At 42.3% G+C, this 12,888-nt stretch overlaps 1 protein-coding gene and 1 long non-coding RNA gene across 3 annotated transcripts in view; one reads left to right on the top strand and one right to left on the bottom strand.

The window, feature by feature from the left end:
• LOC133462641 (transcription factor IIIB 90 kDa subunit-like) overlaps positions 1-12,888 on the top strand; it is a 151,838-nt gene that overhangs the window by 19,881 nt on the left and 119,069 nt on the right. The window contains exons 4-5 of the mRNA XM_061743980.1: positions 3,211-3,384; positions 12,248-12,279. Of these exons, the coding sequence (XP_061599964.1) occupies positions 3,211-3,384; positions 12,248-12,279 (206 nt within the window). The remainder of the gene's footprint in view (positions 1-3,210; positions 3,385-12,247; positions 12,280-12,888) is intronic.
• LOC133462642 (uncharacterized) overlaps positions 1-12,888 on the bottom strand; it is a 186,977-nt gene that overhangs the window by 62,086 nt on the left and 112,003 nt on the right. The gene's annotated exons all lie outside the window — the stretch shown is intronic.

Below are 12,888 nucleotides of genomic sequence, written 5' to 3'. Positions count from 1 at the left end.
CTTCTTATTACAAGCAAAAAAATCTTGTTCCACTGGCAGATTTTTCTACTAATTTTAAGTGAAAATCTACTTGAAACAGGTGAAAATTGTTGTTTTTTCAAGTGATGAGTCATTACACTTAAAACAATTAAGTGTAATGAGATTTTTTTACTAAAATGAGACATTTTAACTAGAAATAAGACAAATATTCTTGTTAAGATTGTGAGTTTTTGCAGTGATCCATGTTACTTATCCTGTGAAGGACAGAGTCATATTGATAAGTTCAGAAAAGTGTTTTTAATTGTTGTGTTTTGATGTATTTGATGTAAGCCCAGTGGATATTTAAAGCTTACAGAAGGCTGCATTTAACTGCTGCTATGTCATTCCTGCAGTATTTCTGCAGCTGTTTTGGTCACTGCTATTATTTGTAATATATTATATTATTTGTAATCAGCACTAATTATCTGTCCCCATATGATCAAATCCACCACCCCCCATGATTTTCTTTTTTTTACAACTCCAGTACTGCGTGTGACGGCACGCTCACCCTCATTTTCCTGAACTATTTCTTGGTCCCATAAAGGTCATTCTAAGAGCTAATCTGCCGATTTTTCTTTCTATAATCCAATTCCTTGTCTGGGTTGTTAAAACACAGAAATGACAAATACCTGAGAGGGGAATGTGAAGGTCGTGTGTGCATTCAGCCTGACGGGAGTGTGTTTACAGGTGTGTGGGAACCTACAACACATCCAGGTGTACGCACACTCGGGTCGGCTGTGTGTGTAAATGTCACACTACTTCAGCTGCTCTGCTTGTGTTGATGTAAATGTCAGGAAATGTTGTTCATTAATCTCGCGGCTTTGTGTCCGGATCCGGCCACTGCCGTGAGATCTGAGCTGAAGGCTTGAGAACGGCCGGTAAAATAGCTCTAACCTTTGAAGAAACTTCCTTATTAAAGCTGCAGGCTGACTGTGTTGCAGAGCTGGTAGAGGAGCCAAAAACTGTACTCAAGTAAAAGTACTGTTACTTCAGAATAATATGACTCAAGTAGAAGTAAAAAGTAGTCATCCAAATAATTACTTGAGTAAAAGTAAAAAAGTACTTGGTGAAAAAACTACTCAAGTACTGAGTAAATGTTGAGTAACGTCTGATTTTTTTTTTTTTTTTTAACACAACCATTCAAACAGACAAAAGTACAAAATAATCATCTTCAGGCAAATTTAATCAATAAAATTAATTAAAAATAAAAATAGCTTAAAGTAAAATAAGCTTTAAGTAAATTCAAGTACTTTAATAAATAATACAATAAATAAAATAACAGAATAAAAAAATAAATTCAAGTAATACAAAATTTCAAGCCTTTGTACTTTTCTTTTTTAACCAGCAGAACTAGAACAAACATGAACTCATAGAAACTCTGTGTGTGTTTGAGTCTGTGTAAATGTGACAAAACATGCAAAAACAAACATTTTTCCCAAAGAATCACCCAGTGATGTCATGAGATTGACGCGTATGCGGATAAAAGGGATAAAAGAAAAGTAACAGCTCAACGTAGCCTAATGTAGCGGAGTAAGAGGAACAGTTTCTTCTTCACAAATCTACTCAAGTAAAAGTAAAAAGTACAGTGATTCAAAACTACTCCTAAAAGTACAAAATTTCCCAAAACTTACTCAAGTAAATGTAACGGAGTAAATGTAACTCGTTACTACCAGCTCTGCTGTGTTGTGCTTCGTACACTTGGTGGGATGCAGGATTAAAATCATCTGCACTGAGCAAAGCAAACTTTTTATATTCTTTTTTTTTTTTTTATTGCAAACAACAGAAGGTGAAACGGTCGTGGAACAGAAAGCTTCATTCACGGATGTCTCCTCAGACAGAAAATGATCTGCCTCATTAAACAACGGCGACAACAGAATATAAGTGGGAACCACAGATCTGATGTGGTGCGGTCAGATCAGATGATTGTGCGTCTGACGCGAGCTGGTTTCAAACATCTTGAACAGCAAGATGAGACATGATGAGCTCAGCCTTGCACATTCCCAGACGTCCCACTCACAGGGTCTCCAACACATCTGGTTGTGTCTGGATGCTCGGCACTTGAATGTATCGGAGATCATAAACTTAGCATGTGCATCATACAGAAACTACAAGTTTATGATAAAGCGTGAGTCAGCCGGGGCTGTGTGAGTGTTTTCCCTCACATCTTTTCCAACAGGATAGTTATGTAAGCTTGCGTGGGCTCATGTATGTTTGCACACTTTAGTGTGTGGAGCCTTTGTACTGTGAAGGTGTGTAACAACGGTGTCATGGGACCAGTCCTGACCGGATCCAGCTGTTTTTGTATCAGTTCACGTCTTTGCTTCTATGGTTTTAAAGGTGGAAAGACTGCTGAGGCCTGTGTTTCTGTTGTCGTCCTCACATTTGCTGTGAAACCAGTGAACTTGGATCAAAAGCGTTAGCGACAATAGACGGCAAAAAGTGCGCCCCCCTTCATCTGATTGGTCGATATCTTATAGTTCCTACTTTCTGCCATAACTTTTGAATGGTTTGATATAGAGAGTCGTGGGTGGTGTCATCCGCTAAATGTCCAGTTCTGAACAATCTACATGAAGTCATACAAGCTTCCACTGCAGCCTGAACGTGCACAAGGGTGGAGGACCGTTCATCACTGCTTGCAGCTTTAATTTGTGTTTGTCTATGAAGTTACATAATCTGTTAGACTTTTTCTAGGATTTTTGAGAATTGTGGTAGAAGAGAGACAGGTCTGTAGTTTGTGAAGTGGGATTTGTCACTGTGGCAGGGTGGAGAAGTTGATGGGACACGCACCTGTGTCCCATCCGCCTGAGTGGCTGGTTCTTTCCACCCTGCCTGCCTTATAAGGCGGAGCCGGACAGCAGCGAGGGGGTCGGAGGAGCTGCTGTCATACTTGTGCACTGTGTGTGGTGTTTAATTGCCAAATAAAAGGGTCTGCACGAAGCTCCGTGTCTCTCCATCCTTCGGTCGGGCCCCCGTGGCACTCGCACTGCCACAGTCACCATCTCTGAACATAGGTATGATTTTAGCTATTTTCATTCTGTTGGGTCACACATAGTTGTCCTGTCACGATGTCGTCCTCGTTAGTCCACGTTAATGTTTTCCAGTGACGTTGGCGGATGCTTTGTCCAAACGCTTGTCCTGTGCTGCTGCTGCTTCCTGTTTCTTTATCTGAGGTGCATGTGCGTTTGTTTCCAGCGAAGCACCACATCAACACTCTGGGCCACCAGCTGCAGATGAACCAGCACTGCTTGGACACGGCCTACAACTTCTACAAGATGGCGCTGAACAAGCAGCTGACCCGCGGCCGCAAGGCCTCCCACGTCATGGCTGCCTGCATCTACCTGGTGTGTCGCACGGAGGGAACGCCTCGTATCCTTTCTGTTCACCCCTCTTCGGCAGGAGTTTGAAATGTTCTGGTCTCAAGTCCTTGTGTCTGCTTTCCACCTGTTCTCGCCGTTTGGCCGTCAGCCTGCAGAGCCTACCTGCCGCAGCAGTGTCCCAGGTTGGTCACAGGCAGTGTTGTGCTAGTTACTGAAAAATAGTAACTAGTTACTAGTTACTTCATTAAAAAGTAACTCAGTTACTTAGACCAAAAAGTAATGAGTTACTATGAAAAGTAACGTTTTAAAAAAAACTATTTTAAATGCTCCCATTATTGCCCCTCTAGTACGGTGGCTGAAAATAAAAGTAACGCTGCAAACAGAAACAAACGCTGCTGCAAATAAAAGAAACGCTTAGCAAACAAAATAAACGCTGCAAACAAAAAAACGCTGCTGCAAATAAAAGAAACGCTGAAAATATAAAGAAACCCAGCTGAAAATAAAATAAACCCTGTTGCAAAATAAAATAAAAAAACGACGGAAGTGAATTACCGGGGGCTATTTTTGCTGAACACTAACCTTTTCACTTATTTTCTCGTTCGTTGTTCTTCTTAATCCTCGCTCTTCTTATTTCTTCCTTTTCACTTACGTCCTCTTCGTCTTCTTCTTCTCCTCTCACATAAAAACACCGGTGCATCAGCAAAAATAGTCCCCGGTAATTCACTTCCGTTGTGGTTTTTTTATTTGCATCGTTTTTTTTTATTTGCAGCGGCGTTTATTTTATTTGCAACGGGGTTTCTTTATATTTGCAGCGTTTATTTTATTTGCAGCGGCGTTTGTTTCTGTTTGCAGCGTTACTTTTATTTTCAGCAATGGCGGGTCTCGGCCACCGTACTCCAGCCTTCATTTCAGCACAGAATAATACAAACTGTTGATCAACTTGACAGTTCAATTCATTTGCATTCACATCACTGACATCTGCTTAAAAAAGCATTATGGTCTGTACAAACAAATCTGACACAAACGCAAAGCTATTTTTAAATGGCAATTTATTCAGCCATAAACTGAACAAACGCATGATTTTCTAAAACATCATAGCCTAACAAAAGCCTTTTTTTCCTTTCTAAATGACCTCTGACATAAATAACACAAAACTGTTAACAAGCTGAATATAGACTATTATTCAGAATAAAAGTGCTGGACCACATGTCGGTGGTCGACATGTAGTCCAGCCCTTCCAATGTCTTCTTTAGCTCATTTTCCATTTTTGTATATTCCTTATCCAAGTAGTTCGAAAAAGTTTTCCGTCCCATTTGCCGCGTGCTGCCTGGGCATGCTATCATGCTAATTAGCTGCGGGTGACTCCACTGTAGAAATAGGTAGCATGCGGTTAAACTCCACTGAAATGTTTTTGTCATTGTGCTGCTCCACAAAACCCAAATAATGACAATATCTCCACGTAGTGAAACACTCCTTGCTCTCTCGGCTCGCCATGACCGTCATGTTTTTGAACGCACGCCCACTATGTTTCCTCCGGTTTCCGCTTGTGGGGAAAAAAAGCTTCACTGTAGCCAGAAATAACGGAGTAACGCACTGTTTGGTAACGGTAACTGCGTTACTGAATTTAAAAAGTAATGCGTTAGAGCAGAGGTTTTCAACTGGTTTTGTCCCAGAAACCACCGTTATAGCCAAGAAGCAACTCAGGGACCAACTGCTTGTGGGGATGTTTGTTTTATTTTGCACCTTGCTTTTAAATAAGATTATGGGCCTATATAGGCTATTTATTTGCATCAGTGTACAGGACTGTCTCAGAAAATTAGAATATTGTGATAAAGTCCTTTTATTTTCTGTAATGCAAAAATGTCATACATTCTGGATTCATTACAAATCAACTAAAATATTGCAAGCCTTTTATTATTTTAATATAGCTGATCAGGGTTTACAGCTTAAGAAAACTCAAATATCCTATCTCAAAAAATTTGAATATTCTGGGAATCTTAATCTTAAACTGCATATCAGCTCTTTCCTCCCCAACAGGGCGTCCCCTCTCCTCTCTGCGCTTTTAAAAAAAAATGTTTTTATGAAACCTTATTTCAATTCCAGAAAATACAATAACATTAAAATAAATGGCAGGCATCATTCAATAATATAAAAAACAAACATACATAGGCATCATTATAGTCCAAAAAATATAAAATTGTTCTCTTCACAAAAAAAACTACAATAAAGTGCAAGTAGTTCTTGACATTAACAATTATACTAAATAATAAAAGGAAGGCAATACATTCAGATATCCGTAAACATTTCTTTTATGAGGTTGACAGTGGTATTACATTTTTTGTTATTAACCAATTGTATCGTCTCAAAATACATTTTGAAATCAACTTTAAAGGGAACTAAGGATGGACAGGATTTGGAGAATTTTGCCTTATGAATGTGAAACTTAGAATCATTAAGTTGACCAGTTGTTGAATTTTGTAATTTTGGTTTTTGTAATATAGTAAGATATCTTTAGCTTCTAATTTAATTACATTATTAGTTTGTATGTCAAAAAATTCTTCAATTTTTTTTCCCAGAAACTTATGTTATGTTAAAGGAGCATGAGGCAGGATTTATGAAAAAAATTCCTATACGTTTTAAGTTTTCTAGTAATAATGTCAGATGAAGCGTTCCAAACCAAAAAGAATGAGCCCTCTAGTGCAGTGGACGGCAACTGGCGGCCCGCTGGCCAAAATTGGCCCGTCTCCAATAATATCTGACCCGCCAGATGACATTGAAAATCTGATAAATATTTTATTTTTTTATTTTATTTTTTTATTATTATTTACTATCACAAAAACGACAATTTCACAGAGAATTCAAAGCCTTTATTTAGAAACGATAAAATAAAATAAAAGTAGAATCTTCATGATTCCGGACGCACACAATTCTGTATAGTTCCCTGTCACCTGTAGCATAGGGGGGCCTTAATTAAAGGTGCACACAAATATTCAGGAGTAACGTAGGACTCCCGGCAAAACTCCTGGAGCTGTTGAAATGGTAAGACGTATTTGTTGTGGTTTAAACTGTGAAAAATACAACTGATAACTTACCTTGAGTTTTGCTGTTGGTCTTTTAAATGGTAAAACGTCCATTATGTGTGAAAATCCGCCTAATTTGCATATCCTCTCACTCGCTTCAGCAGACAGAGAGCTGCTGCTCCGTGTGCACGTACTGACTCCCCTGTGCTGCTGTTCATAGGTGCGTCATGGGTTTTTCATGTGTTTAATGTTGTTATGTGTATTTTAAAGAAGGACTGTATTTGTTAGTAGTTTGGCAGAAAATAATATTATTATCACCAAGTTACTTATAAGCGGTTTCATAACGGAGCCACAGAGTAGCGCTAAAGCAGTAATAACACACTAATAACAGTCTGTAGCAAATTCAAATTACTTTATTTAAACTAATGACTTTCTTAAATTACTTTTTTGTACAAGATACAATAGTAAAATAATACTAGTAGCCTATAGATAAGGGGGAAAAAGTTTTGTTTAGTAGAAAAAAAAAACATGTTTCGTCTGATTGATGTAATGTTCTGGCCCACCATTCAGTTGCTCCGAAAAAATTTGGCCCGAGGCCAAACTTACTTGCCGACCCCTGCCCTAGTGTATCTCTCCGTTGCCTTGAACAGGCTGTGTGCTGCAAAATGTGCTGCAATTGTTTTTTTTTTGTTTTTTTTAAAGATTTTTTTTGGGCTCTAGTGGCCCTTTATTCAAGCTGCAGATATGAAAGGGGAAGAGAGAGAGATCGGGGATGACATGCAGCAAAGGTGCGCAGGCCGGGATTCGAACCTGCGACCGCTGCAGGAGGACTGTAGCCTCAGTATATGAGCCGCTGCTTAACCCACTGCGCCCGTATGATGGTCTCTTCGTCATGTTTACAATATACACATCTGCTATCAATGTCTACAAATTTGGATATAAGTTGGTTGGTGGGGTAAATATGATGTAAAATTTTATATTGGACTTCTTTTAATTTGTTTGAGATTGCAAATTTATAGGGTAGGAGCCACGCTGTTTTCCATTGAATGTCAGAAAAATGGGAGTTCCAAACAAATGTCCCTCTTGGGGTTATTTTCCTTTTACTGTAGAAGTAGTTTCTTATGTGTTTTATTAGTGCACTTATTATTTCTAATATCTATACCGGCAACAAGAAGGGAGAGATCCTCTGCTCTCTGCTCTGCTGCCGTTGCCAGCTTTCCCTGTGACTCACTGGGCCTGCGAGGATGATTCTCTTACGTAACAGCGGCCCAGCGTGGCCTGGATACGCTCACCTAATGAAACCGAGGCGAGCGGGGTGTAATGCTCCCACCGCATTGTTAAGCGGGCTTGCGCGTGTTTGCACGGGCGTGCACGGGCCCGTGTCTATATGCTTGTTTGGGGTAAAAATAGCTCGGCTCACTCCTGCCTCTCCGTTTCTCCCACAGCTGGCTGATTCTCTCATGTTGTTGCAGGAGAGGATCAGCAGGGAGAGCAGAGGGAAACTGAAACGAGCATCTAACTCGGAGCTGAATTTAATGAGCTCACGGGAGCTCAGCTCTGCATCGTGCTCTCCGTCTTTACTCTGCAGATAGACCATGCATTAACGTAAACGTCTTTCATCCCAACCTTCCGTCTAGTCCATGTTCCAGGCCAGATATCAGCACCACTCTAGGTGACCAAACTTACTTATCATTTTTGAAAATATCCATGTCTGTAGATGATATTTTGGTATGATAACCTTCCTGAATGGCAGCTGGATCAGAGTTATCAGCTCATGAAGTTCAGAAAATTACATTTTAGATGCTGCTGCATATCCTGGTTTAGACTCATGTACAGGAAATCTGTCAATGTTTCACTATATTGTCTTTGGTATAATTTTAAGCATTCATTCAAGCTAAGATGTGAATCTTTCTGACCAACATAGAGTTCACTGCAGCTCTTTAAACTATAAACAACACACATTTTTACACAATTTTCACCTAAAAGATATACTATCTTTTATCCCTGTGTCAACTAGGAACAACAGAGACACAAAATACAAAAACTGGAATATTCACAGAACAATAAGGATTCAGGAAATGTATCACATCTTAGCTTGAATGAATGCTTAAAAGGTCCCCTTTAAAATGATACCAAAGACAATATTGTGAAACATTGACAGATTTCCTGTACATGAGTCTAAACCAGGATATATAACTTCATGAGCTGATAACTCTGATCCAGCTGCCACTCAGGAAGGTTATCATACCAGAATATCATCTACAGACATGGATCTTTTCAAAAATGATAAGCAAGTTTGGTCACCTTGAGTGGTGCTGACAGGTGAAATGTTGGGCTCTGGCCCACGGACTACACATCTCAGACACGGTTCGGTGCTACGGTCAGCGTCTGGCAGTGCTGAGAGACTCACACCTGCAGCTGGCTTCTTTCAAGGGGTTTGGTTTGGAACCCCGGGGTTTGGTTTGGAACCGGCCTCATTAAAGTGCTGCCAATATCAGTGGTTAATACAACACAAGGAAGAGCTGAGGCGGCTCGGCCGGAACCGTAGTGTTGCCTGTAGCAGTCGTTCCAGATGTGGCACGTCCCCAGTCATCTCTGAGAAGAAGGAGACTCTCATCAGCATCCTCTCGGGGGCAGGCAGCAACATGGGGGGAAAGATGAAACATTATTCAGGAGTAGAAGCACAAACCACGTCCCCGTGGGGATCTGTGGCCGGTTAGAGATGTCCCAATCCTACATGTGTCCCGACTGACACCAGAACCGGGGTTTTATGGAGCTTTTCCACCAGTACCTACTCAGCTCTACTCGGCCTGGTTTCTTTTCCATAACAATCAGCCCCTGGATCAGAAGTAGGAGGTTGGAGTGAAGCTGCTGTGACGTATTTGATTGTGTATCTAAATGAAGAAGACAACAACACTAAAGATGTAGAACTTGGAGGAGATGATAGATGTGTTGCTGGATCTGTGACTTGTGTTTGATATCAAGTTAAAAAATGAGAGAGAGAGAAACTTCAAGCAGCAATGCTTTTTAATATTGTTAGTTTGTCTCTGTGCTGCTGAAAAGTCAGCTGGAGCCGTGAGCAGCTATGAAGAGACAGAGCTCCTGGTAGATCTGGTCGTTCCTTATCTCCGTCTAGATCTTTTTAATTCTCTCCTCAGCACCAGGTTTATGAACATCTGACCCTCAGAGTTGGATCATGAAACAGACTTTTGCTGCCGTTGCTGGTTGAATAAAATGAACAAGAATCCGTCAGAGTCTCTTTCTCTGATTTCCTCCTCCTGACTCAGACGTCTGACTCCAACCCCCCGACCAATCGGTGGCCTGTAGTGTGATGATGTCAGATACAGCCGACTCAGCAGCTTAGAACCTCGGCAGAATAGATACAGAAAAGTATCTACTCAGCACGTTAGACCCCTGGTGGGAAAGAACCAAACCGAGTGGAGTCGGGCTGAGTAGGTACTAGTCCGGGGGTCGGCAACCCGCGGCCATAGAGCAGCATGCAGCTCTTTAGCGCCGCCTAGTGACTCCTGGAGCTTTTTCAAAAATGTTTGACCTTTTTTTTCCTTTTTTTCTTCTTTTTTTCTCTTTCTTTCTCTTTTTTCTTTTTTTTTCTCTTCTTTTTTTTCCTTTTTTTCTCTTTTTTTCTTTTTTCCTTTCCTTTTTAATCTCGACATTTTCACTTTTTTCTCAACATTTCGACTTTTTTCTCGACATTTCGACTTTTTTCTCAAGATTGTACTTCAGCATGAATCTCGACATTTTGACTTTTTTCTCGACATTTTGCCTTTCGCCATTTGCCTTCATTCTAATACAAGACTTTTCATTGCGGCTCCAGACATCTTTGTTTTTTGTGTTTTTGGTCCAATACGGCTCTTTCAACATGTTGGGTTGCCGACCCCTGTACTAGTGGAAAAGCTCCAAAAATGACTTGTCCTTCAGAAGCACCGTCGGTGCAGAGGATCCTGCAGAACGCTGGGTCTGAGGATCTGTGTGGGCCAAACAAACAGCTGCTGGTCTAAGCCCCCGTCCCAGGTGTGCTGGGGAGGAGTGTGTGTGTTTTTAATCTCGCTGGACCCAGATGTGTCTGAGGACCTGCTGTGTTTTGTTTCCCTGATTAAGAGAGTCGTCTGTAATCTCCAGACGGCGTGCGCCGGGATTATCTTTTCCATTTCATCGGCGCTGCTGCTAATTCCATTGTGGGTTCCTTTTTCAGCGGAGTCCCGCTAATCCACCCTGACGGCCCGGGGACAGGTGCACCGTCGCCACGGCGACCAGCGAGCGCTGGGAGGATGGGACATCCAGCGGCTGATCTGGCTGAGCTGAGCGTTTATTCTGAGGCTCCTCTGGTCCAGTGTGGTTTAGATATGTGGCTCGTGGTGGTGGCAACGCCTGCTTTCTAATGAGCATGTTGACGCTTTCTCTGGATAAAAAAAGGGGGTTTATGTGTCCAGGCTAAACTTTACACCCTAATATTATTTTATTTAAACAGCCTGCTTCCTTTGATATCAGGAACAGCGTAGTAGATGTTAAATCAGACCCCGACAGATGAGTTTCACGGTTTCAGAGTAGCGTAGTAAACACGTGAGCTAGCAGAGGTCAGCGCTTTCATTGGGACTGGCTTTCACTCTTGGTGTCAGGAATAAATGTTTTATCTGGAGCCATAAACTCGCTATGGAGGAGCCAAACTGACATCATTAAACAGAAAAGCAGAAGCGTATATATATTTAGTTTTTTCTTTTTCTTATACAGGACTGTCTCAGAAAATTTGAATATTGTGATCTGGTATCTGGTATCAGACCACCAGCTGGTCCCGGTCTGATACCGTTTCCTTTGCCGAGATCGCAACCAAAACAATGATATAATCTCCTACATCATCCAATATTGTCATGTAAACTTGTTTGTTGTTCTAATCTGCTACGGCTACTACTAAATATTTAATCACTTTTCCAACTGTTGCTCTGCTTACTGCCCCCTAACGGTCACCGCTGGTACGACATGCTCTCCTCACGTACTACACGAGCGACGTTGCAGTTGGTGGTGCCTGTGAACGGACGTGAACGCAAACACCAACAGCAAGTATATCTGGGCTCTACAGGCTGATTTACGGTTCTGCGTCACACCAACGCAGAGCACACGCCGTCACCGTGACGCCGTCGTGAACCTTCAGACTTCTCCGTCACTCCATTTCTCCGCGGTGCAGTACCCCCCGTGACCGCTAATTCGCGATCTTTTCCTGAATGGTTTATCCAACTTTTCCAGTCACAGTGAATCAAAGAGATAAGGACAACTATTGTGCAAAAAACCAACAAAAAAAAAAAAAATCACACATACACGAAGAAAAGAGCGCTGAAAGTTCACGACTGCTTCAAACCGGAAATGTGTTGCTACCAAGAGAACCAATCACAGCCTTCTCGGTCTGCGTGTGGTCTGCGTCGCCTCGACGAGTAGTTACAATTTTTGGGAGGTAGCAGGTCAGTGACGGTGTCAGTGACGGTGTGTGGTCTGCGTCGACGTGTAGCACATGCCGTAGGCACGGCGTTGTTTTGACGCAGAACCATAACTCAAGCTTAAGACGGGAAATGCTCACATCACCGTCTTCCTGACCCAGGAGCAGGTCTGCAGGTCTGCAGGTCTGCAGGTCTGCAGGTCTACAGGTCTGCAGGTCCCTGTCGTTGAGGACCACACACTTTATCAGTCTTTGTTAGCTCACACTTAGTAAAAGTGACGGCGCCGAATAACGAGTCACGTTTCCACATGTGGTCAAAGTGAAATACCTCTGAACAACTCACGTGTTTCTTTTTCTCCATCTGAGCTTTATTTACTGATTGAAAATGAACTATATGAGCATAAGTGTTTGTGTTTTAACCTTGTTTCCTTGACCGGTTGATTCAGACATGCTGCTGGACCTCAGCGACATCCTGCAGGTACGTTTCACACTAATGAAGCTGCTCTGCTCTCACTCACTCACTCTGCGGTTTGAAGCTGCAGCTCGGTCCCCCCGAGTCCTCACGGCCCACCCAGCTGCAGAAACCACTTCCACCAGCCCTTCCCTCTCAGCTCAGCTCCTGTAGTCCTGGAAACGGCCAGCAGCCACCAGGCCGATTAAACCTGCGCTGGGCCTGTGTGTAATTTTAGAAACCTCCATTTGTCTGCATGTTTAATGAAAGCCGGTCCGTGAGCTGTGGGGGGAGTCGGGGGTGTGGGGGGGGTGTGGCAGGACATTTCTCCCAGTCACAGCTGGTCAGGGGCTTTTATTTTTATGCACCCAGCTGTCGCGGAGCGGCTCGCTGCCCCTCCCCATCTGTGCACACCCTGGTATTTGGAGGAGTGGATTTGAAGTGGATTTTGGGAGGGTGGGGTGGATGTGTTATTACTGCTGAGTGTTGCAGCGGCTGCTGGGGAAGTTCTATTCCACCCTTCCTCTTGCTGAGGCCTTTCCGTCCTCTCTGACTGGTCAGCTCCATCACTGGGAGAGACACTATTGACGAGCTGTGATCAATACCGACCTTAGATGTCAGCTGGTTTCTATCAGG

The sequence above is a fragment of the Cololabis saira genome, chromosome 16, assembly GCF_033807715.1.
Source record: "Cololabis saira isolate AMF1-May2022 chromosome 16, fColSai1.1, whole genome shotgun sequence".
NCBI lineage: Eukaryota > Metazoa > Chordata > Actinopteri > Beloniformes > Belonidae > Cololabis > Cololabis saira.
This window is presented reverse-complemented; position numbering and strand designations above follow the sequence as displayed.